At 50.0% G+C, this 26,079-nt stretch overlaps 1 protein-coding gene across 1 annotated transcript in view; it reads right to left on the bottom strand.

Moving 5' to 3' along the window:
• Positions 1-26,079, bottom strand: part of KIF26B (kinesin family member 26B) — a 441,279-nt gene that overhangs the window by 66,521 nt on the left and 348,679 nt on the right. Inside the window, exons 6-9 of the mRNA XM_029933341.1 lie at positions 17,750-17,956; positions 12,648-12,741; positions 11,374-11,636; positions 8,796-8,979 (exon numbers count right to left, since the gene is read on the bottom strand). Of these exons, the coding sequence (XP_029789201.1) occupies positions 8,796-8,979; positions 11,374-11,636; positions 12,648-12,741; positions 17,750-17,956 (748 nt within the window). The remainder of the gene's footprint in view (positions 1-8,795; positions 8,980-11,373; positions 11,637-12,647; positions 12,742-17,749; positions 17,957-26,079) is intronic.

Below are 26,079 nucleotides of genomic sequence, written 5' to 3'. Positions count from 1 at the left end.
AAGCAAGCCCATAATTAGAGTTGGACGTTTCAAATAACCCTTTCTTAATAATTGTTTTTTTTTTTAATTTTTTTTTCTTTCTTAATAATTGATATAACGAGTAGACAGAAAACCAGGAAGGACAAAGAAGACTTGAACAGCACTGTCAACCAGCTTGGTGTACTTGACATTTATACAGCATTCAACCCAACAAGGGCATAATACATATTCTTTTGAAATACACACAAAACATTTCCTGAGATAGACCATGTTCGGGTCCATAAGCCAAGTCTAAATAAATTTTAAAGGATTCGCATCAAAGTATGTTCTCTGATGCACTGGAATTAAATTAGACATCCATACAGAAAGATTATCTGGAACATTCCCAAATATTTTAGAATTCCACAATACAGCTCCAAATAACCTATGGGCAAAGAAAAACTCAAAAGAAATTAGAAAGTGTTTTTAAGTGACTGAAAACGAAACACAACATCTCCAGATTTGTGAGATGCCTGAAGAAGGACAGAGGAAGAAACTTACAGCATTAGATGCCTAGATTAGAAGACGACAGAAGTCTCAAATCAATGATCTCAGCTGACATCTTGAGGAATAAGAAAAAAGGAACAAATTCAATAATAAATAGCAGAAAGGAAAGAATGAACACAAAAGCAGAAATCAAAGGAATAAAAAAGGAGAAACAATAGAGAAAATCTATGAAGCCAAAACCTGGTTCTTCAATGAATCTCTAGAATGATGGATCGGAAAGGCCCAGAGAAGGCACCAGTTACTAATGTTGAGAATGGGAGATGTGGCCTTGCTACGGTTTCTAGAGATACCAAAAAGATAATAAGGAAACATCACATCAGTCAATTAGACAACTTGGAAGAAGAGGCAAATGTCTTGAATGATAGGAAGTATGAGAGTTCATTCAAGAAGTAAGAGCTGACAGATCTGTGTCCATTAAAGAAATAGGACCTGTGGTTAACAACCTTCCACAGGGAAAATTCCAGGCCAAATGGCTGCACTGGTGAAACTAAGCAAACACTTAAGAAACGTAAAGTATAAGAATGAAAAAGGCTATACCAATACCACACAAGTTTTTCCTGAAAATTAAACAGGAGAGAATATTTCCAACTTATTCTATGAGGTGAGGATTACCCTGATACCCGAACAGACAAGGAAATTGCAAGGACAAAAAACTAAAGACCAGTATCTCTCATGAACAGGGACACGAAATTTCTGAACAAATTAGGGAGTCGCATGAAGAAATTGTATCTATAAACATATACAAAGGATTTTATACCACAAGTGGGATTTATCCCAGAAATGCAAGGTTGGTTAACAAAAACAATTAATCTATCAATATAATTAACATACAAACAAACAAACAAAACAAACAAAACAAAACAAACAAACAAAAAACAACTATATGAGTCACTCAGTACATACAGGAAAAACATTTAACAAAATTCAACATCCATTCCTGATAACAATTCTTAGCAAATTACAAATAGAAGGCAATATCCTTAGTGTGATAAAGAGTTTCTTAAAATATCTACTGCTAACATCATACTTAATGGTAAAAGATCAAATGCCTTCTAAGATCAGGAACAAGATAAGAATGTCCACTCTCATTATATCTTAAAAAAAATTTTAATGTTTGAGAGAGACACATATATAATATATAAATATAGATATATATGCACATGTCTTTTACCAGGATGATGTTAGCGGTTTTTTCAGAAACATTTTTATCAAAATAAAGATATTGCTTTCTATGAGTGTATACACACACATACACATACACACCCACACTTGCAAAAAAAAAAACCTTAACCCATACATTGCACAATTTTATGAAAAACATGAATCTAAGACCTAAATACAAAACCTAAAATGATAAAACTTCTAGAAGAAAGCGTAATATGAAACTTTCCTGGTCTTGGGTTTGGCAAAATTTCTTAGATAGGATACCAAAAGCATGATGTATAAGAGAACACACAGAGAAGCTAAACCTCACCAAAACGAACTATTTCTGCCCTTCCCAATCAATACATGGTCAATCAAGAGAATGAAAAAGTAAGCCAGACTGGGAGAAAATATTTGCAAAACATATTATCTGACAAAGGCCTTGTATCCAGATTATATTAAACACTCTCAAAACTTAATCAAAAGACAAAAATGATTTCAATGTGGGGACAAGACCTTTCATCAAAGAAGATACACGGGTGCCAAGTGAGCCCATAAAAACATGCTAAACACCACTGGTCATTAGTGAAATGCAGATTAAAACCAGTGAGATATTACTGTATGCCTGTTATATAAATAGGCTACAATTAAAGACTGACCACCCTAAGTGCAGGGGAGAACGTGGGGGAGCTGGGAGGGATACAAAATGGTGCAATCCCTTTGGGAAATACTTTGGCAGCTTCTAAAAAAAAAAGGACATGTACACATGTACCATATGGTCCAGCCATTCTGTTCTAGGGACTTCCCTACCAGAAAAGGACGTGTGTGTCTATACAAAGATCTGCACAAGAATGTCCATAGTACTTTTATTTGTAACAGCCCCAAATTGGAACTGGCACACACAGCCATCAGCAGCGGAAGGTGTGGTCAGTGGACTATTATGTAGAAAAAGAATAAATGAACCACTGATACATGTGACAAAGTGACTGAGTTTCAGAACAATTATGCTACGTGAAAGACACCACCCAAGAGAGCACAGACTGTAAGATAGGATTTCACGCGAATAAAAGTCTAGGAAATGCAAGGCAAAGGGAAGAGCGGAAGTGGGTCTGTGGTTGCCTGAGTGTGGGTGGGGGGAGGGCGAGCAGCTGGACGGGCGATTCCGAAGGGTCCCGAGCAAACTTCTGAGGGTGAGGGATATTCTGTATTGCTGGTTTCCTGGCTAGCTACACAGGACGGAGCTGACCCCCTGTGTGCATATCACTGCTCCCCACGCATATCTCATTACAGTGGTCCTCACTGGGTTTGGAAAAGGAAACTTGCCGTGATCATACTGTCAGTGGTGCAGCTGGGATTCACACCTTCAAGACCTGAGCCTTCCACCCTGCATCCTGCTGGCCCCAGCCAGTTCCCGAGACAGGAATGACAGGCTCCCTATTTGTCCCGGTCCCACTCTCCCTCGGCACATCACCCCAGCTTCCGGATCATCTCCATATCCTCGTCCTCCCGGCCCAGGCAGCAGCAGACTCTGGCGCCTCAAGCCACCTTCCGGGGGTGGCACAGGGCTGTGTCTGGGTCCTGGCGGACATGTGACCGGCATGTGGCCCGTCTCTGGGTGGCCGCACATCTGTAGGCAGAGGCCACGTGAGCGCGGATACGGGAGGGCAAGCCACTGCTCACGCTTTAGGATGAAAACACTGTAGGAACCATAGTCCTAACCCCAACCTGCCCTCAGTCCCACATTGAGGACCAAGGAAAACAGGTGATGAGTGTTCACAGAAAGCGCATTTCAATTCAACCACGTCAGTCACTCCAGCAGGTCTATGGCCAAGAATCATCCACATTCTGTGCTGATAGCTCAGAGCCTGAGCCTGCTTCTGATTCTGTTTCCCTCTCTCTGCCCCTCCCCCGCTCATGCTCTGTCTCTCTCACTCTCTCAAAAATAAATAAACATTAAAAAAAAGAATCATTCACATTAAGGACACTATTTTCTTGACCTTCCACTGTCCTCAGTAAAAACATTTGCAAGGGAAGATATACTATGCAACTTCTCTTTTATCCCATTTTGTATCACGCAAGATCGGGTCATGGCAGCACACAAGGAAAATAGTTATTTTTAAAGCAAACTATCATCTGTTTTGCAATCTAATTATATAGACGGGAGCAGCTCAGATATTCCACATGTGCCGTAGATTAAAGGGTAAAGACGGGCCAATTTGGACTTTCAGACTCTAATAGTCCATTTGATGTAATGGAATAAAATGCATAATGTGCATGTAGTAAAACAGAGCACAGAGAACAAAAGTGCAGTTTAGATCATGCTGAAGAAGAACCTTATAAAATACCTATAATTACACCTGCATCACTCAAAATGGAAGTCTTGTTCAGACAATGGAAAAGTGGTTCTGTCCAAGTTCCAGTGGCCACAGCAATCTGGATTCCACACGTGGTGCAGAATCTGGAAGGGTACGAGGTGAGCAGGCATGGACCATCTGCTGTTGGCAAGAATGTACATTACTACAGATGGCTGGTGAGAAAGTTGTTCTGTATCAGTGAACGCCGCCAGCAGGTAAGAGGCAGATTCCTCATCCGCTTGTCACATTTCTGGGGTCACAGCTGCAGGGGGGAGAGGACCATAACTCAGTCTGCCTAGAGCTACCCTTTATAGACACTCTTCCAAGCCTAGAGCTTTGCCAAACCAGCATACCTACTACGCACCTTACGCTCTGTACAGGAAGATTTGCTAATTTCACTCGATTTCTGGGCCACTCTCCTAACTCGCGTTCATTGAGCAACTCTCTGACTACCACTTAATTCCTACAACAAATCCGCAAGGCAAGAATTGGCTTGGCTTCATAGATGACGAAAACGAGGTTCACAAATGTTAAGAAATTGCCCACCATCTCCTAGAAAATGAATGCTGAATCTAAGAGGAAAATCCAGAGCTCACTGTTAAGTATGTAGACGCTCTTTGACCTCACCCTCCCTTAACTTAGTGGTTCCCAAACCTTGCTGCAGGCCGAATGACCTTGAAAAATCACCAAGGGTCACCTAAAAAAATATGGATGCCTGGGTCCCACTCAGAGACTTGCTAATTTAACTGGCCTGGAGTGTGCTGCGGGCACGGAGATTCACTGCAAAGGGCCCCAGGTGAGTCACAGGTGCAGTGAAGTTTGGGAATGGCTACCTTGCCACCTGGCCGTCACCTGTGAGGCACGCCCACGGATGCCTTTGGCACGTGAGACGGGTGTGGCCAGTGCTGGCTGTTTCCTCGGTCTGTGCTCGGTTGCTCTCTGCAAATGAGCTATAACCTTAACAGGGCAGCTGGACTCCCTCCTGGGCCTAATTATGCCACTTGTTATTACAGATAAAAATAGAATCAAATCTTATGCAAAGCAATAAGCGAGTTAACGTTTCTTTAAAAACTGAACTCCATGCTTTGGAAGGATCTGATCAAAATGAGTTGTTTTTTTGTTTGTTTTGCTTTGTTTTTTTAAAGAGACACTGACTTAGGTGGAAAGGAGAAATTACAGAGTGGGAGAAAACTTAAGAATCTATAAAAGGTCTAATACTGCAGGCTGCATAAGTGTCTTCTAAGTTCTTGAATCACTTAGAAGACACTAAACACAAAAACTGGGCCATTAATATGGGCATGCTTTCTAAAAGCTATAACTTGGGGCACCTGGGTGGCTCAGTCAGTTAAGCGGCCAACTTCAGCTCAGGTCATGATCTGACAACTCAGTCTTGTGAGCTCAAGGCCCTAGTTGAGCTCTGTGCCGATGTCGGAGCCTAGAGCCTGCTTCAGATTCTGTGTGTGTCTCTCTCTGCCCGTCCCCGCTCATGCTGTCTCTCTCTTAAAAATAAATAAACATTAAAAAAAATCCAGAACTTTAAGCTGAAAACTTATCTTGAAGAGAAAGTCACGGCCCTGTATCAGAAGATCAATAAATAAATACACAGTTGTATGTTTTAAGTTGAAATAAAATGTTCGTGATGTGAACATGTCGTTTTACAGGATTCTCCTTTTTGACTCCCCCCCTGGCCTCATGGGGCTGTCTTCGGGGAAGCATGAGTGGGTTCCCTGAACTAACTCATCTTCTGTGAAAGGCAACAGGGCCTTCTGTTCCAGAAACACAGCTAAGCTAGGGAATAGAGACACACACTGATTTTTTTTGAAAATACAGCACACATTTCATTTTAGTTAAACACAGTGGACAGACTCCTGACAGACCCATCTTCATGGGGGACAGCTCTTAGACCCTAGGGTCTCTTTCCCGATGCTGGAATTCCCGTGGGGCTTCTTAGCCTTTACAGATTCACTTAGCAAAGCAGGGGAAGGCTCTGGGGGAGGCGGAGAATCAGCCCCACAAAGCTTCCCAAAGCCTTTCGAACAGGGACATACTTGGGCCACCTGAGTGGCTCAGTGGGTTAAGCCTCCGACTCCTGGTTTGAGCTCAGGTTTGAATGTCACAGTTTGTGAGTTGGGACCCGCATCGGACTCCAGGGCTGACAGTGCGGGTCCTGCTTGGGATCCTTTCTCCCGCCTCCCTCCCTCTCTGCCCCTCCCCCACTCATGTGCATGCTCTCTCTCAAAAGAAATAAATTCATTAAAAAAATGAAACAGGGAAATATTTGAGCTTAACCTAATGCTATGTGCACAACAGTAATAAATCAACATAGAATTTTCTATTGTGACTGGACACATTTAAAACATTTTTTGTCCAAGGGCACCCGGGTGGCTCAGTTGGTGAAGCACTAGACTTCGGCTCAGGTCACGATCTCACAGTTCCTGAGTTCAAGCCTCAAGTCGGGCTCTGTGCTGACAGCTCAGAGCGCGAAGCCTGCTTCGGATTCTGCGTCTTCATCTCTCTCTGCCTCTCCTCTGCTCGCACTCTGTCACTCTCAAAAATAAATGTTAAAAAAAATTTTTGTCCATTTACTTACATGTGGATACATGTGTACACACATGTACATATGAAACCCATACGTGTAAGACTCAGGTGCCTGTATGCACATGGCGCAGCTAGTTCCTGTGGCAGAGACCTCTCTGACTCCAGCCTCTGAGCCTCTGACGGCCAGTTAACAGCCGCATACTCTGCTGTTTGCCTCCCTGCAGGGTAACTAATTAACGAATCTTCCTTTAATTGAGTTCTGGCTGCTAGATCCACAGGGATTATTACTTATCTATAGTAAGTAAACAAAACTTTCCATTTTAAACAACACTCCAAATCTCATTATATTTTAAACAGATACAAATTCACAGAAGTCAAACGCGCCACAGGCTAGAGGCTGTGCACATTTGGGCCTGGATTCCTCTGCCCGCCTGGGAAGCCAGGGGTGCCCCACGGACCCTCTCTCCTTCTCACCAGCAGATACATTAAAAGTCCCTACAGGAAGTCTGCAGAGCCCTTAATGGCACTCACCTTTTCCTTTACCCTGAATGTATTATTTAAGAGCGATCTGCCTTCACAATACAGGAAGATGAAGCTGATGTTAAATATTCTGAAAGTGCCCGGGACACACTGAACACTGGAGTGTCGATCGGGTGAGGGGTGTCCCCACCCATGCTCCTGTGAGGCTGGATTTTGAGTTCTTACAGTGGAAGCAATTTAATTAATGGTTTCTTTTCAGGATTCTTTCCTACTTTCAGTTTCTAAATTGAGGGCAGAACCACACACACACACAGACACGAGTGAAGAACTGAAACCCGGTGCTTTCAGCTTGGTTTCGAAACCTCGGAGGAGGAGATTACCCCATGTCCTGAGTCCTTCCTCTCAGTGCCATTTGGAAGCAATTTGGCTGAAAATTCGGATCTTTGGCGCGTTGCTCTTGGCTGACAGGCTCTGATTATTTCCGTTATTATTGACTTAAAAGACTAAAACAGCTTAAAAGCAACTAAGCTTAAATAAAATTTAAAAAAAGCTTTAAAGAATAAAACAATTCTTAGACTTCATGCTGCTCAGACACAATCCAGAGAAAACAGCGAGGGCAGGATTTAAAGCCAGCCCCTGGACTGTTAGGGGGGTAAATTTCTGTTATGAATTTCAAGGGTCTGGATCTTCTCATCCCTCTCCTGATCCCTTGTTTCCTTCTTTGAGAAAGTTTTTCTAAACAGAAGGGCTGGACACGGCACGACCCTTCACTGACAGCCAATCTCGCCTGAAGGTTTCCCATTTAAGTGATTTTGCTCAGCGCCCCCCCCCACCCCTTCCCACCCTGGGTGGTTTCAGGAGAGACTGGGCCCACGGCTGGTCCGTCTCCAGGGCACCCAGGGCCCAGCTCGAGGCCAGTGTCTCCAGACCCCCAGGCAGCAGGGAGCAGCCAGGGCTGACCGTCAGAGCCTTCCTGCCCCATGGAGCAGCAGCCCCAGGACGGGGTGCATGGTGAGATCTCAGGTCGGGGGGGGCGGGGCGGAGGAGGGGCAGGGGCGAGTCTCCAGGCTCAGCTGAAAGTAGAGGCGAGGGCAGCAAGAAAAATAAGCGAGCAACTGATACACACAGCTCCATGGGTGGACCTCAGATACTTTACACTAAACCAAAGAAGCCAGACACGCAAAGCCGCATGGGGACCATGTGATTCCATTCATGTGATGTTCTGGCTGAAAGTAATGCTGAAAGGACAAACATGGGTTCAGAGGTTGTCAGGGGCGGGAGGTGGGGGTGAGGGGACTGTCCAGAAAGGGCAAAGAGAGAGCTTTCTGTGCTGACAGCTTTGTTCTGTCTCTGACGGTCGTATGATCTCACAGCCGTACTGATCTGCCCAAACACCTCTAATGCCACACAAGAGGGGGCAACTTTTACCGAATGTAAATCAGACCGCATACAACCTGAAGGAAAACAACAACAGTGGGGCGCCGTGGCGGGGGGCTCAATTGGTTATGCGGCCGACTTCAGCTCAGGTCATGATCTTACTGCTCATAAGTTCAAGCCCTGGTGGGGCGCTGGGCTGACAGCTCGGAGCCTGGAGCCTGCTTCCAATTCTGTGTCCCCCTCTCTCTCGGCCCCTCTCCTGCTCACCCTCTGTCTCTTTCTCTCAAAATCACACTTTAAAAAATTAACTAAAAACAGAGGGTCCCAGTGGCCCTCCGTGGGGGGGGTCTCCCAGCAGGCAGAGACGGGCCCACTTACTTCCCCCTTTCCCGCTCTTCTCCATGCGGTACTGGTAGACGTGCAGGGTGAAGAGCATGTGCGAGTTGCGGTGGCCTTCCTCGTCACAGTCCCGCTGGCTGCCGCGGCGCGAGGCAATGGCGGCGTCCAGGAAGAAGGCGGCCTTCTCCGCTGTGGGCGCCCGCAGCTCGCTCTGGTTCTGCAGCTGGAAGACACAAGCCCAGAGCTGAGGCCTCAGCCCGAGGAGGGCCGGCGTGCCCCTTACACCCGGTTCTCTGTCCTGCAGAACCTTCTGGATCAACAGCCTGTGCTCCCCTGCAATTCTCAACCAATCCATTTCTGGAAGTTCACAGTGAGCACACGTGTGGCATGGGACATAGTTTCACAGTGTAAGTAATAGAAGGTGTGAAGAGCAAATGGTTGTATCCAGGTGATGGGGGGCAGGGCGCCCAGTCTGATCTCTGCAGAGGACGGCAAGCTCCCATCCTCAGTGACCCGCCTACCTAAGAGGACATGGGGGACAGGACTCCATCCTGATCTCAGAGATTAGAATGTCTGGAATGGGTGGATTGCAAAATGGGATTTCAGTCCAGACAGCATGGAAGTTGATTGGCTTTAACCCCACTCCCAATCTCTCTAGCTCTTCAAAGCTGAGTTTAGTCTACATGGACTGGTATAGCTTCACTTTTTTTTTTTTTTGAAGTTTATTTATTTTGAGAGAGACACAGACAGTGTGGGGGGGGGAGGGGAAGAGAGAGAGAGAGAGAGGGGGAGAGAGAGAAAGAATCCCAAGAAGGCTCTGCACTGTCGGCACAGAGCCCTATGTGGGGCTTGAACTCACAAAACCTTGAGAATAGGACCTGAGCCGAAACCGAGAGTCAGATGCTCAACCGACTGAGCCACCCAGGCGCCCCATACCGGCATCATCTCAAATAAAGCGTGTAAAAGATGCATGAAAACCCCCAATATACTTGACTGTCTCACCACTACTGTTTAATTTGTCTTTAATCCCCAAATTAAAGACATGGGTCATGGGACTTATTAACTATGAAAACATGGTAGGCCATGTGTCCAAATCCTATCAGATCCCTTTGAAATCATAGTCAACCTTAATCGGAATAATATTATCAGAATTTGACTAACACCCTTCTTTTGGGGGCTGAGGAGAAAAGGAAACATCTGGTTTATTCAAAGAAATGGCTTTCGGTATGTGCCTTGGGGTCGGTACACATTCTGACACTTTCCTACTTTAACTGCACTTATAATTCTGAAAAATTCTGATTTTGGAACCTGGGACCTTCAAAATCCTCGAACTTCAAAAAGAGACTGTTGTGTTTGTGTTCACTGTTCTGAATACTATGGCAGAAAAAAAGGCTAAGGAATTTTTTGATGATTTTTCAACAAGAAGATTTAAAATAAAGAGGATGCTGATCTCTTCTTAGCCTTCAGTTAACCAGGTCCTTCGCTCAAGTGGGGCCTCACCAACAGAGTTATAAAAGTGAATAGAGGCTACAGCATATTTGAACATCCGGGTAGTTGTTGGGGAGGTGACACTGATTTCTATCACAGGTACTGTAATGTGCCTCAGTGGCTCAGTTGGTTGAGCAGCCGACTTCAACCTCCGGTCATGATCTCGCGGTTCATGAGTTTAAGCCCCGCGTTGGACTCTGTGCTGACAGCTCAGAGCTTGGAGCCTGCTTTGGATTCTGTGTCCCTCTCTCTCTGCCTTTCCCCTGCTCACACTCATCTGTTTCTCTCTCTCTCAAAAATAAAGACTAAAACATTCAATAATTTAAAAAACGAAAGAAGAGTGGCAAAAGATGATGCTAGAAAGGTAGGCAGGGGGCAGGTCATGTAGGGCCTTGCACATCATCGGGGGGTTTGCAATGGAGAAGTCTTAACAGAAACGGAAGGATCTGAGGGGCTTTGAGCTGGGAAAGGGCACAGTCAGGTGTGAACAGATGGGTGTGACGGGGAGGCATCCTCACCTGAGAAAACAAGCCCACCTGGGATGAAGCCGGTGGTCATCAAAATGGACACTTAATGGAAAAACCAGGAAATAAAGCCAGCTGGAGACAGGGAGGGTGGGGTCTCCTCAATACGGACCAGGGAGCCCCGGATTCGTTCACCTGCTGTCAGCCAGCAAGGGAGAGGCGTGCAGAACAGACACCCCTCCCGCGAAGGTGGCCTGAAGCTTCCCTGGGCTTCCCCAGTTCCAGAAATTATTTCATGGTCCTGAAGAAAAGCGTGATCAGCATTTCCAACGGCACTACTCCTCTGGCTGCAAACAGTGCCAGAAACACGGTTTACAGGGCTGTAAACAGAGCCAGGAATGGCTGGAGCTATCTGTGCCGGGCAGTAAATATTTCGGCTTGTTGTTAAACAAAAGACTGTGCTTTCTTTTTTTTCTCTGAGAGGGGCATAAAGAAAGTGAATTCCATCCCCCACTCCCACCCTGGGGGGCTCCAACAATTGATTCCTGCTCATCGTGAGATTCGAAGTACAGATACTTAGGTTAGGGACTGATGGCCCTGCGTAAAGTCCCGTCCACCTCCGGGCAAACCCTCACAAGCCCACCCTGAGCTCCGGAGTCAGTCACCTGCGTGCCGCAGATGGGGTCCTCGCACAGGTATACGCCCGGGGACTGGCCGTCCTGCAGGCTGCCCGTGGCCACCTCGGACAGCAGGTCTTTGAGGTTCTCCTCTTTGCCCCACACTTCCACGGCGGAGACCCGCACCGAGAAGCGGGCTCCTGTCTTCTCCTTGCGTTCGTTTATCAGCTTGAAGAGCCAGGAGATGGCGCAGGGAATGACGCCAAGGTTCTGCATGGAGTCGTCCTTCCCGATCATGGTGTAGGATTTGCCTGCGAGAGTGAGAACGGTCTGAGCGTCCCCACCACGGGGAAGGGGAGGAAAAGGCGAAGGAAGCGGTAAGCCTCTCTGCGTACTACGGACTACAGGGCCGTAGTAAAGCATGTGAGCGCCCAGACAGGATTAAGTCATGTCTCCCCTCCGGGAGGATCCCAAACACCCCCCACCATCCGATCCCTGTTTTACACACAGTGGGAAGGCAGACGTCTTTCATCGCAGGCACGGCCCTTTTTCTCACCGCCCCATGGATGACAGGCACATACTTACACTTTACATCCTTCCTCAAGTTAAATGCTGCGTCTATTTTTATAGCATGAGCAAATTCTATTAAGATCTGGGTTGCTGCTTTGATTGGAGATCAAGAAGGCAAAAGGGAGCTAAAATGAATTTTCTGTCCTGACCTAGAATGGGCCTCGCTCCCTCAAAGGGGCGCTTGGGGAGCTCCCCAAATTACTGACTTGCCCAGCATAGGAAGGGAGGCCTGCTGAGCCAATGGCCATAGGCCAGGAGTAGGAAGACACCCTAAGGGGGGGTCCAATCACCCAAACCTCTGTCTGGGTGCTCCCCTGACCCCCTTGACCCCCCTTCTCTTTTCTCACTCTGGCGAAGGTCAGAGTCTGGGAGGCAAGGTCAGTGGTCAGATGCTCCCCCTACAGGTCCTGACGTGGTTCTGGGCTTTGCCTGGAGGGCTCCCTCCACTGCCCTGAACCCAAGAGCCCCTGCTCGCTCGGGGTGGGTCCCTCCTCCTGCTGGCTTTCTGGGTGTGGCCTCAACCTGGGCCCAGTGGGAAGGACCCCACCACCCCCTCCCAGGGGACTGGGTGTCCCCTGAGGACAGACAGTGCCTTTCAGAAGCAGGAATGGTGCCTGGTGACTCTTCAGTCAGTATCGAAAGGCGACAGCGTTCCCTTCACCTGCAGATGCAGAGCCCGGGGAACCCAGACAGAAGAACAGACCGTGTGACTGGGAACACAAACAGCAGAAACAAGTGAAACTCTCACTGACCCAGCTTGGCATGGCCGAAGCAGAACACGCAGCCGTCTGCCCCGTTGACCACAGACTGGATCACCTCTGCCACGGTTCCGGCACACACCTCGGCCTGGAGGATACGAGAGGAGACACGTGCAGTGAGCACACCATCAGCCATGGCAAGGGGAGCCCACTGCCCCGGGTGGCCTCAGTCCCAAGGCCAGGGCACGGAAGGTGGGTCAGGCCGTAAAGGAGTCCGGGAGCACTAGAAACCATCCAGCTCCTCTGCCCCGTGCAAGCCCGAACACTGCACACACACCTGCAAACCACCCTTCTGCTCGTTTGCGGTCCGTTTCCATGGCCGCCTCCGCAGGCCAGGCAGGGACACACTGGGACCTCATGCCCTTCCCTGCTCTGCCCTTCCAGCCTGCGGGACAAGGCATTTAACCTTCCCACTGGCCCCTCCGTCACATGCACACACAGCATATGAAAGGGACCAAGCCTATTGGTGGGCAAGAGATGATGTGTCATTTCAAGAAAATGACCTTGGGAAACACTGTGTTTCTAGTAGAAGCAAGAGCTTGGTGACCTAAATCGGTGGACATTCTCTCCCAACCTCAAGCCACGTCCCCTTCTCTTCAGAACCAGCCCTCTTTCTCTCTGTGCAGATACAACGTACAGTATCAAAGGCCTCTTGTCAGCGTGTTAGAACGGATGCCATCAAATCCGGAGGGCCAGGCCTCCGAGAACTTTCCGCACGTCCCCACTGACACCCAACAATCTATGGCTCTGCAAACGGCAACTCAGGACATTTTGCTGCCTGACTTGGAGACCCAGGAACTCTCTGGGGAGCACCTGACACTTCTAGAACAAAACAGCACTCTGGGCGCCGTCCCCTTCCTGCCAGAGTCTGAACTCGGGGAAGCACTCAGAGGTGGGAAGCATCTGGGCTCCATAGTCAGGAGGGCAGTGCGCCCCCCGGGGGAATCTGGGAGCCGTGGTCTCACTGGGAGCAGTTATTCCGCACCCGGCTGCAGAAGGACAAGGGCCCTGAATATTGGAAATCGATTTGCTCTCCCAAACCCAAACTGAAACCCCACACTCCACTCCCCCCCACCCCCCTCCCACTGTCTGTGCTGCTGGTGACGCAGCAACTCTGTAGGGAGCTCCTCCGGGACTGAGTGGGAGGGGGTCACAGGACATGGCTGCCGTGGGGACCACAGGATCTGTCACACCCCAGGACCTAGGCAGCGAGGGGCCGACTGAAGCCCTGAGACTGAGGCAGAATATTTTTTAATGTTTATTTATTTATTTGGGGGGGAGGGGCAAAGAATCCAAGCAGGCTCCACACTGTCAGCACAGAGCCCATCTTGGGGCTCAAACTCATGAACCAAGACCATGACCTGAGCCAAAGTTGGAAGCCCAACCCACTGAGCCATGCAGACGCCCCGAGGCAGTAGAATCTTTCTGGAATTCCCCACGGGCACCTCTGCAGAGGGAGATGTTGTGGTTGCATGAACTCCGCCTCCTTTAGACAGAACGTGAGGAGGGGGTCCGGGGGCTCAAGCCGGGCCTTGAGCCGGCTGCAGAGTAGACAAGGGCAGAGGGAAAGAGCCGGTTGTGTGTAGACCAAACTGCCATCACCAAATCACCTGTGCAAAGACCAGAGGTCACATGAGACACAGGATTGGCCTCCGGGGCCTCCCCCTGCCCACCATCCACCGAGAAGAGAGCGATCAGTGACCTGTCTGTCCTGTATTGGTGGTGACAGGCAGTGGCCCCTGGGAGCCCCTGCTGCCTCCGCCTGGGGGTCTGGAGAGGCAGGCGGCCTCACCAGGTCTGCAGGAAGTGTCTGCTTTTCCACATGTTGGAGTCCTCTCCGCTGCCCTTCCTGCAAGGGGCTGAAAGTGTGCCCCCAAAATTGCCATGTTGAAACCTAATGTCCAGGGGCACCTGGGGGCTCAGTCGGTTGAGCATCCGACTCTCAGTTTCAGCTCAGGTCATGATCTCACAGTTCATGAGTTCAAGCCCCATGTCAGGCTCTTTACTGACAGTGTGGAGCCTGCTTGGGATTCTCTCTCTCTCTCTGCCCCACCCCTACTTGAACTTGCTCTCTTTCAAAATAAATAAATCAACATTAAAAAAAAAAAGAAATCTAACATCTAATGTGATGGAATTTGGAAATTAGCTTTTGTGGGGGCGGGGGTGACAGGTCATGAGTGACTCGGTCATGAGGGGGTGACAGGTTGTGAGGGGGTGACTCAGTTGCAAGGGTGAAGCCCTCACGGATGGGATTGGCACCTTGGGAGAGAGGCCCCACAGAACTCCCTCACCCCACTCAGCTGGAAGACGGCTGGGAACTGGAAGGGATCCTCACCAGACACCTGATCTGCAGCACTTTGGTCTTGGCCTTTGTATTCTCTAAACTACATGAAAGCAATTTCCATAGTTTATGAGGCCCCATTCCTCCCACCCCGGTCTCTGCTGTTTTGTTACGGAAGCCCAGACGGACTAAGACACATTCCCACAGCAGACCCAGCAGACGTCGGCCCCAGGGGGGCAGCTGATGACTGCCAAGACCACCAGGGGTACTGAGGAGGGTCCACCAGGGCAGTGGGGAGCAAGGACCGTTCCAGTCACTGCTTCGCTGATGTCCTGAGAGACTGAGAGAAAGCCAAGTTCATATCTGCCTGGGCCTCCCTGGTGGCCAAGAGCAGAGACCACCATGTCCACTCTCCTGCTTTCTTGCCTTGGTGGCTCCAAGGGTGCTCACCCCCCGGGCGGGGAGGCTGACCATGACCGCCATCGATGACAACATGACAGGAAAAGAGAGCCCACGTCCATCGAACACTCGGTATGCTCTGGCTCTGTTCTGAGCATCGCGTGTGTTCTGGGCTCAATGAACCACAACAGTACATGTTGGGTCTGTCTGCAGCTGACTGATGAGGACGCTGGGGCCCAAAGAGGGGCGGCGACCTGGCCAAGGACACACTGCTGGTAAACAGTGAGCAAAATGGTGGGAGGTCCAAGATGCAGGACTACATGGAGCAGGATGGAGAGATTGGTGGGGGGGGGGCAGTCCAGGAGAGAGGTCTGCTCAGGAAAGGGACTATGAATGAGAGGCTGCATCTTTGGGCCTCAGTTTCCTCCTGCAGGATGTGATCATAGCAATGCATCCCTCTTCTATGGCACAGAATTCTAGCAAGAGTCAAGTGGGTTAATGTATATGAAACTTCCTGAAAACCACACATTGAAGAGAGAAATGCAGTGCATTGGAACACTGGCAATTTTAAGAAAGGGGAAGCATCCAGAAGCAAGGGTGACTGCCCGTGGAGCATGTGAGCTCTGGAGCCTGGTGTGAAATGTAAGTAAACGTGAGCAATAAAAACGGCTCTTTTTCTGGAATGAATCTAAAACTCATTAACAGCCCGTGCTTAATTTAGGGTCTGCTTTGGGATTCTTGCAACTTGGGGAGAATCGCGTTAGAAAAGTTTTAACTGCATTAATTACAGGACATGTAAGGCCACTTATTAGACACGATGTCAGGTTTAGATTAGTGAGCCCGTTGGGTGTGCCCCGTGCACGCGCGCACACACACACACACACACACACACACAATGTAATCAAGAAAGAAACTATTGAACTTCTTTGTATTTTGTCTTTTCCTGGTAAAACTCTCTGGGGAAACCACCTGCCCAGCTCATTACTGAATGGAGCCCATAACACATGCTGGGGGTCCGTGGTAGGATTCCGGAGCCCGTGTGAGGACCCCCCCCCCCCCGTCTACACTCAGATGCAGCGTGGAGGAAACAAACAGGAGCTGTGAGCATCCTTGTCTCCAGGTTCTGCTATAGGCATTAGCCACCCAGAAGTACCTTGTCTCGTATAAATCTTGGGAAAAGACTGCCGGAAATGTATCTGGAAGATGCAGCCATCTGATACCAAAACGCAGGCGAAGCAGGTCACCGGACACCTATGACCTGGGTTCTGAATCTCCTGGAAGATTCAGTCGCACCGATTCATTGCAGATGAATTGCACCAGATGGTGCGACCAAATCCTCCAGTGGACATCTGTTCTTACTGGGATTGGCTCCAGGAGTTCAGGTCCAGGAATCTTGGCACACTGGACCCCCAAGGAGCCTCCAAATTCTACTCGGAGCAGAATGGCCATAGCTCTCCACGCTCCCTGTGTGTGAGTGTGTTTGTATGTGTGTGTGTGCGCACTCCCCTTGCAGTGTGACTTTGCAGTTCCACCACTCAAAAGGTGGGGGCTCTTCCCGCCACTCATATCTGAGCCAACAGAACGCAGCAGAAGTGATGTCATCATGTTGATTCCGAGGCGTGTGTTCTTGGATCACGCCACTGCCGTGAGCACAAGCCCCAGAGAGCCTGCTGGCTGATGAGAAACAACACAGATTCTAGATCAGCCTAAAGCCAGGCAGCCCCCAAACTTGGGATAAATACACCAGAAATGGAAGAACACTCAGTCGGACCATAATTAATAAGGAATAATACATGATTATTGTTCTGGGCCACTAAGACTTCGGGTGGTTTGCAATGCAGCACCAGCTAACGAATAGGACAGCTAGGTTCTCTTCTTCCCCTCTACTCTGCTTCACTGATTCAGGACTGCATGTGAGCCTCAGCTTCCCTGCCTGCCACACCAGTTCCTCACTAGGACGTCCCCCCACATAGGGCCCTAGAACGGTGCCTGATTCAAACCCAGCTCCCTGAGGTACCCAGGAGCCCAGGCAGGCATGGTGTTCTGAGTGGTCCATAGGCACCACCATCTTGACAAAGTTGCTCCCAATTTTTCCACTTCTGTCTTCTATTCCCTGCCATCCACCAACTGGTTTCCTCTTCCCACCCTGCTCCTTCTCTCCAAGGATGTGTTTTGTTGAAATCCTGGCCCAGTGATCCAGCCCAAGGCCTGACACCGATCATTCAGCGGGAACGAACTATTCAATGGCACTCCGACGGGTTTCCAAAAGTTGTAGGGACGGAAGCACTGATGCTTCAGAACGCTCTGGAAGACAGGTCTCACAGACCCTCTCAGCTCACAAGTCCTGGTGGAAAGCTTCTGGGAACCAACCAACACTGCCTGAGCCTGGGGGATGGGGCAGAAGGGGCCACCCCACCTGAGAAGCATCTTGTGGAAACACGGCATCGAAGGCGAACATCTTGGGGGGTACTTGGTTGCCTCTCTTTTGGAAGACGTTTTGACCTCCACACGCCAGGGGGTCATACAGGGTGACCTGCTTCTTCCGCGGGTCCACCTTTAAGAATGAGCTGGACTCAGAGGTGTCACGAGCCAACGTGGAACAGATGCGAAGCATGACTTTCACCTGCAAGAAACAAAGGTAGGAAATGACATGCGTGATACCATTGGACACTTTATGAGGGACACCCTTTGTTCACTCTGGAGAGCAAGTGTATACCGCAGCAGGGAACCTTCTCGTGAGGACACAGATTAGCAATGTAACCTTCAGTGGGTTATGGGAACACTGATTTATTTATAACTACCAGGTAGAATGTTCTGTTATGTCTATTACTGTCTTACAGAACCAGCACATCGTGTTGTCTTCTTATTAATATAAAACTAACTGTACGTTAGTGGGCAGTCACCTAGACAGAAAGGGAATCTGGATGGCTGAGGTTTGGGGGCTGGCGTAATTCCCTTGAAGAGAACTCCTCACAGATCAATAAATCTCGGACATAAAAGTTGGCTCTGTAATTCACTCCTTGCCTCTGCTCATCAGGACTCTTGGAGACAAAAACCCACAGTTATTAGTGTCATCATTAAAGACTTGTGAAATGGGCTGTTTTTAATGGCCAGCATTTGAAATGTGTTCCAAGGAGCAATGGCGATAAAAGATTTGTTTGAAACATGTTATTTGGGATCCCATTAAGCGAGTGCACAGAAGTTGTCACTTCAGGGAATGAAAGCGCATCTTGGTGGGAACCCGGGGCAGGTCCCTTTAACCTGCCTCCTGAGTAGCTGACCATGGACCAGACAGGACTGCCAGCCCGCTCCACCCCCACGGCCAAGTAGGGCACTGGCAGAAATAAGCTGCCTTAGCCCCAGTGCCCTAAGGTGAGCAGAGGGCAAGGTGCAGCGGCACACACGGCTCTGGAGGCTCAAGTCCTGGGGAACTAGAGGGTGTGTGCCCCCTCCCGGCCTCTGTCACTCTGTTGCCGGCTCAGTCCAGATGTGGTGATGAGCCCCTGCTATGCGCCAGGTACTAGGCTGGGTGTCGGGGATACAAAGGCTGGTGACACACAGAGTGGCAGACAGATAGAGACAGATGGTTTTTATAATACCACGTGGCGGATTCTGCAGTGCTGGATAGAGTTCTTTTAAAACCCATCTCTGTATCTTGCCTTCCTCATCGGACCCATGATCAGGGCTGATGAAACATCTGTCATGCAGCTTCGGAGAAAGGGGTTATATGTTTTTATTTTTATTTTTTTAAACATTTTAAAAAATGTTTATTTATTTTTGAGAGCAAGAGAGTGCAAACAGGGGAGGGGCAGAAAGAGAGAGGGAGGCATAGAATCCGAAGCAGGCTCCAGGCTCTGAGCTGTCAGCACAGAGCCCAATGCGGGGCTCGAACCCATGAACTGTGAGATCATGCCCTGAGCTGAAGCCAGATGCTTAATTGACTGAGCCCCCCAGGTGGCCCTGAGATCATACGTTTTTAAATGAAAGATTTTAGATGAGTGGAAATGCTTGGAGACTAATCTGCATTGTGCATAGCACAGCAAGGGCACCCTCCTGGGTACCACCTCTGTGACCACTGGGACATGGGAAGTAGCCTGCCATGTGCAAGGCTGAAAGGCATGGGCCTGGTCCGTTGCCCCAGCTGTGCCCTGGCTGTGTTGGGTCCCATCCCTTCCAACAGCACTCAAGTGCAGATCTGGAGGCCTGGGGCCACCGTGGAAGGAGCCCAGGGTTGGAATGAGGCTGGCCTCTTGAGATTTTAATCCTGGTTCTCCCAATTGGGGGTGAGGGATCGTCATATAGTGATTCCTGCCATTTCCTGGGGATCTACTGTGTGCTAGGGCTGTGCTGTCACCCAGAGGACACTATTCAGTCCAACAAGCCAATGCAGGGGTACACTTGTCCAGACTTTATAGATGAGACAACAGGCGTTCCAGAACTTGCCCCAAATCCCTGGAAATGCTCGAGTTAAGGCTGGGCTCTGATCCCACCTCTGTCTGACGCCAAAACTCATACTTTTTCTGTCATGACACCTGCTGCCTCCCATACAGGGTCGGAGCTCTTGGAACTTCAGTGTTCACACCTGTGTAACGGCGACAATGCGGCCTCTCTCCTGGGATCATGGGAAGAATGAGAGTAATCAGCACAGAGGGGGTGCGCACTTCCTGTGTCTCCCCCTCTTCTCCCTCCCCCCATACTCACCTTCCTCTGAATTGTGACATCCTAGTGCTCTCTAATCACAGTGCAATGATAAGGCTTTGGAACTCCTTGCCCGGTGAATCACTAACGGGATGCCACGGGGATCCCTGGAGACAGCACCAGGGACTACGCCCGGTCCTCGCAGGCTCCTATCAGTAACACACCGTCACTGTGTCTATGACAGCGAGCACCGCACTGGACACCGTCACTGCGTGTATGACAGCGAGCACCGTACTGGCCTGCATCCCATCCTGGCAGCTCCCTAGCTTGCTGTGAACGTCTACCGCTGACGTCAGTCCCACTGTTTGCGGAGATCAACCCCAGCCGCGCAGCATGTGTGCTAAGGGCGCATATCCAAATGGCGGGTGGGTGTCTGGGGCCCCCGGGGCTTCCCGTAAGCAAATGCCCTGCCTGGCCTCTGAGTGCTCCAAGTAGAGGAGGATGCAAGTGCCAGGCAGAACGGATGGAGTCCCAGGGCCTGCTGCTTTTCGATTTTGCAACTTCGCACGCATTCCTCATTTGCTGAATGTAAATGAGGAGCTAAGCCAGGCAAGGGCCTGCGTGGAGGAGCAGGAGAGAAGGGGCTGCACGAGCAAGTCGGTTGTCCAGGGGGGACGCTCCTGCATGTCAATGAAGTTCCAAGCCTCCACCTCTCTTTCTGGAGACGCGGGCAGTGCTGGCCACTGGTCTGGCCCAAAGATGCACTGATGTCTAGGACCCACCGACCTCTGGGTGGGGGTGGGGAAAGGCCACCCTTTTTCTTACCTTTGCAGTTCATTTAAATACATGGATATTTTTTTCTCCCCTTAGGAAATTAGGTTTTTCTGCTTGACTTCCTTTGTGCCTTTCCTCCGTCATTCCAGCACTCGACTCCTGGCTTAATCCTCTGTAAGAAAGCGCTTTGAAGATACGACTTGTGATAGCGACGGTCCCCCAGACTTCTGGCCAGATGTCTTCATTTTTGTTGCAGCTGCTGGTGGGTTCCTAGCGGTGCCTGTTTCCGCCCTTCCTGTCCCTGCTGCTCGGAGGCACAGAGAGGGTCCCTGCAGGTGCAAACACGCACAGCCTTCTTCCGGCTCTCAGGGCAGAGGGGACGGTCCCTGCTTGCAGGGGCAGAGGCGGGATGAGCGGAATGAGATGCAGAAAGCCAGGGCACAGTCTGCCAACAGGAGATTGGCACTTCCTCAACCAACCCCAGCCCTTAGCAGTGAAGACCCCACTTGGCCTCATTTTTCTAACTGCTCAGTGGATGGTGGGGCTGCTGTAGCTCTGGCTGACAGTCTCCTTTGCGTCTTGCTTGACCATCATGGCAGCCCCTCGTCCTGGATGGCCCGAGGGACTCCAGGAGGATTTGTGAGAGACTCATGGTCAGAGGCAGAGCCCTGCTCCTGGGCTGTGTGGACGCGCCATGAAGGTAGAAGACAGGGCAGGCCCAGCAGGCCTCTCCACGTGATCATGGGGGGGCCTCTCTTTGCCCTTCCCTCTGCCCAGAATGTTCCCCACTAGAAGCTTTCGTCAGACTCAAAGGAAGGTTCTGGGCAAATGCGACCTTTGGAAGGCTCGCTCACCCACAGAGAAGACACAGAGGGTGGAGGGGTGGGTGTGGGTGGGGAGAGACCACCAGTCACCCTTCTCACGCACGAGCTTTGTTTAAACTGTGTCGTGGGTCCCCACAAGGAAGGCCTTCCCCAGACACATAGCAGCACTGACTGGTCGCTGTCCCGAGTCTCGGCCTTGGAGAATGCTCTGTGCCCGTGTGTCAGTGAGGAGACATCGGTTCCCCCTGCAAGGCTAGGGGCTGCAGAGCCAATTAGATGCTAACGTCTTTTCCTCCTTTTTACACTTTTGTATTGTGAGTCTCCTTGCACTGATGTCTAAGCTCACCTTTTAAAAAAAAGTTTATTTATTTATTTTTGAGGTAGCGAGGGAGGGGCAGAGAGAGAGGGAGACACAGAATCTGAAGCAGCCTTCAGGCTCTGAGCTGTCAGCACAGAACCTGACACGGGGCTTGAACACACAGACCATGAGATCGTGACCCAAGCAAAGTTGGACACTTAATCAACTGAGTCACCCAGGTGCCCCTAAATGTATTTTTATTTATTATTTTTGAGAGTTAGTGGGGAAAAAGCAGAGGATCTGCAGCAGGCTCTGTGCTGATAGCAGAGAGCCCGATTGAGCTGTCCCGGTGTCCCCAGATCTATTCCTAAGTTCCTAAAACATGTCTGGAAAGGATTCAAGGCAAATCAGAGGCCAGTGTGACAGGTTCATCAAAATCTGCCAACAAGAACAGTGAGAAAACTGAACAGGAGAGATTGTTCGGAGGGGAGTCTGGAACCCAAGGGCCTGTCCGCCAAGCCAGAACAGTCAACCCGCAGAGCCAGGCTATTCCAGGACCCGGCTGAGGCCAGCACCTGCAATGGGGCTGCTGGGTTCCTTGTGACAAATGTAAGCCATGGAAATGTCCGTTGCCCTGTCCTTATAGGCCACCCTCTCCGCCTCAGAAGAGGGAAAGCCAGAGCAGGGGCCCCAGGCCTGCCTGGTGGGAGTGGAGGCCGGATGGCCATGGACGCATCACGTGCTGGCCTCACCGCACACCGGGTGCCTTTCCTGGTTTCATGTTTGCAGAGGGGGTTCAGCTTTTGAGAAAAACATGGGGGATACAGAAGGGCCCATGGCTCGGGATGAGCGAATCTCCTTTTTCATAGGTTGCAGGTGTGATGGGCACCAAGGTGAACTACAAACCCAGGGACTGGGTTCTAGTCCAAATGTCACCACCGCCAAGTGGCCGTGTGACTTTGGGTGTGGACCCTGGCCTCCATACCCCTAAAGAGGGGCTCTTGTGGTGCCTTCCCCGCCCCCCCCACCTTTCAGGACAGTTGGAAAGCAACAACGAAATAAAGGCAGAATATGGGGGCCTGGGTGGGTCAGCCGGTTGAGTGTCCAACTTTGGCTCAGGTCATGATCTCACGGTTTGTGAGTTGAAGCCCCGCATCCAGGCCTGGGGCCTGCTTCGGGTTCTATGTCTCCTCCTTTCTCTGCCCCTCCCATGATCATGCTCTGTCTCTCTCTGCCTCTCAATGATAAATAAACTTTAAAAAAGTTTTTTTAAAAAGAAATAAAGGCAGAATATAAAGCAGCATACAAATGTAAAATACTTGAGAGAGAGACAGAGAGAGAGGAACAAAAAAAAAGAGAAAGGAAGGAAGGAAGGAAGTTAGGAAGAAAAGGAAGGAAGAAGGCATATTCCTGAAATCAACTAGTGTAAAATAGAATTTTCCACACCAGATGAATGGTATCAGAAGCCTTTCTATCAACCTTTATGTTTATTTTATTTTGTTAATGTCTATTTATTTATTTTGAGAGAGAAGAGAGGGAGAGGCAGGACCCCAAGCAGACTCGACACCATCAGCACAGGGCCCAAGGCAAGGCTCAACCTCACCAACTGTGAGATCATGACCCGAGCGGAGCTCAAGAGTCGGACTCTTAACTGATACCGGAGGGATGGGTGGTGGCGGGAGGGCTGTGCTCCCTAAATCTAGAGGGATCCTTTAAACACACCTGAGTGTTCCATTAAAACCTAGTTCTCTTCACAGAATCGTAGGTCCACGAATCACAATTCAGTTGGTATTTATGGAGCCAAACTAAACCAGACTGAGTTTCTTTGCCTCAAACCACAATAGTAATCCTACACGATCCAGTCAAGGTTCATGGGGCCATTTCCCCAGGAAAGGTCCAGAGAAACAGGGTCTGGTGCCGAGTTTGGGGGGTGAGAGGGCAGATGCCAGGAGGCTGAGTGCCCCCCTCGCCTATTCTAAGGGGAGTATCGGCTGTGTGTTGACAAAATCAGTCACTTCATCACCCACTTGCACCAGCCATCCGGACCACGGCCATAACTTCTTTACAAATTTTATAAATGTTATTAAAAATTTTTTTAATGTTTATTCATTTTTGAGAGACAGAGAGTGCAAGTGGGGGTAGGAAAGAGAAAAAGGGAGATACAGAATCTGAAGCAGGCTCCAGGCTCTGAGCTGTCAGCACAGAGCCCCAGTGTGGGGCTCAAACTGTGAGATCATGACCTGAGCTGAAGTCTGATATTCAACCGACTGAGCCACCCAGGCGCCCCTTAAATTTTTTAATAAAGTTTATTTTGAGACAGATAGAGAGAGAGATAGAGATAGAGAGAGCGAGTGAGCGAGAGTGAGCATGAGTGGGGGAGGGGTAGACAGAGGAAGAGAGAGAATCCCAAGCAGGCTCTACACAGTGTGGAGCCCAATGTGGGGCTCAAACCCATATACCATGAGACCATGACCTGAACTGAAACTAAGAGTCAGATGCTTAACCGCCTGAGTCACTCAAGCCCTCCCAATTTTCTATTTACAGAGGATCTTCTCATCCTTATTTCCATTTGCTTCCCCACAACAGCTTTATTAGGGAAATGTTAATATACTTATTATTACCATCACCCTTACTTTAAGGCCAAGGAGGCTGAAGTGCCGGGTACTTAAGTGAGTTGCCCAAGGCCAGCTGCCTGCTGACGAAGGTGAAAGGGCAGTGGCGGCCTGGGTCGCACAGTGCCAGAGAAGCCTGTCCCTTCCACATAAGCCTGCAGGGGCCTGGACTTGGGCAGTGGGGGCTGGGGTGGAGCTGACCACCTTGAAGACAGGGTGCTGTCTCTGCACTGGGTGGCTGGCTTCTCAGGGCACCAGTGGGTGAGCTCACGGGGTGTGAGACAGCCCAGAAGGGGTGGTGATGCCACTGGAGAGGGAGATGTCCATTAGTAAATGCCACGCAGGGGAAGGTATAAAGTGGCGGCGCCACAAAGCCGAGCATGAGGAAGCATGTGCAGGACCAGAGAACGGAGCCCCATAATGAGATGTACTCGCTAAGGAAGCGCTGCGGGGAGGGAGGGCGAGGGACAGTCCCCGAAGCTGCTGTCTAGGGCATCTCTCTGTCAGCCTCAGCCTGCAGGGAGGGAGGAAGCCGTGGCCTGGAGGTGGGGCTGCAGCCAGGGATGGGCTGGGGGGCCAGGCAGCCTCTGAGAGCAGGTCCCTTGTGCCAATTAGTGGGCCCAGAAAACCTGGCCAGGCTGGGAGGGTGGAGACAGGCATGGTTCAGGGGCGGGAATCCTGACAGCAGCTTGCATCCAGGAGGCCCCATCTCTTAGCTCACCGGATCAGGCAACTCATTTCAAATGGATGAGCGGGTTTCAACATGCGTCCCAAGTCACAGTGCTTCTCGGGTCCAAAGCAAAGTGGCACAGGGGGTTCTCAGGTGTCCCTGGACGAGCAGCTCCAAGGTCAAGGGCACTCGCTGTCCTCCCTAGGACATGCAGAGTGTAGTCCAGGGGCTGGGAGTACATGCACTGCCTACAGGCTGCTGGGGGTCAAGCTTGGCTGCACCGTGTACTGCCATGGATCTGCCCACAAGTGACGTCACCTCCTGCAGGCGCGTCCAGAGGCTCGTCCAGCAAGAGCGCCTTCCTGGTGGGGTGAGGGTGATCGAGAAAGGAGCAAATGCCTGCAGCACTGCTTGTAACTTGTGCTGCGACGTGAGTGCTCAGTACATACTAGGGAGGTATGCTTTTAAAACATGTTTCTTTAATGTTTATTCATTTTTGAGAGAGAGTGAGAGAGGGAAAGAGCATGAGCGGGGGAGGGGCAGAGAGTGAGGGAGACACAGAGTCCAAAGCAGGCTCTAGGCGCCGAGCTGTCAGTGCAGAGCCTGATGCAGGGCTTGAACTCACAAACCCTGAGATCGTGACCTGAACTGAAGTCAGATGCTCAACTGACTGAGCCACCCAGTTCTCCCCTTACTAGCTATTCTTACTTTATAATTATTATATTATCTTTTTTCTTTTTAATGCTTATTTATTTTGAGAGAGAGAGAGAGAGACAGAGCATAAGTGAGGGTGGGGCAGAGAAAGAGGGAGACACAGAATCTGAAGCAGGCTCCAGGCTCTGAGCTGTCAGCACAGAGCTCGATGCATGCTTGACGCAGGACTCGAACTCATGAGCGGTGAGAGTGACATGAGCCGAAATAGGACACTCG

The sequence above is a fragment of the Suricata suricatta genome, chromosome 3 (genome assembly GCF_006229205.1).
Source record: "Suricata suricatta isolate VVHF042 chromosome 3, meerkat_22Aug2017_6uvM2_HiC, whole genome shotgun sequence".
NCBI lineage: Eukaryota > Metazoa > Chordata > Mammalia > Carnivora > Herpestidae > Suricata > Suricata suricatta.
This window is presented reverse-complemented; position numbering and strand designations above follow the sequence as displayed.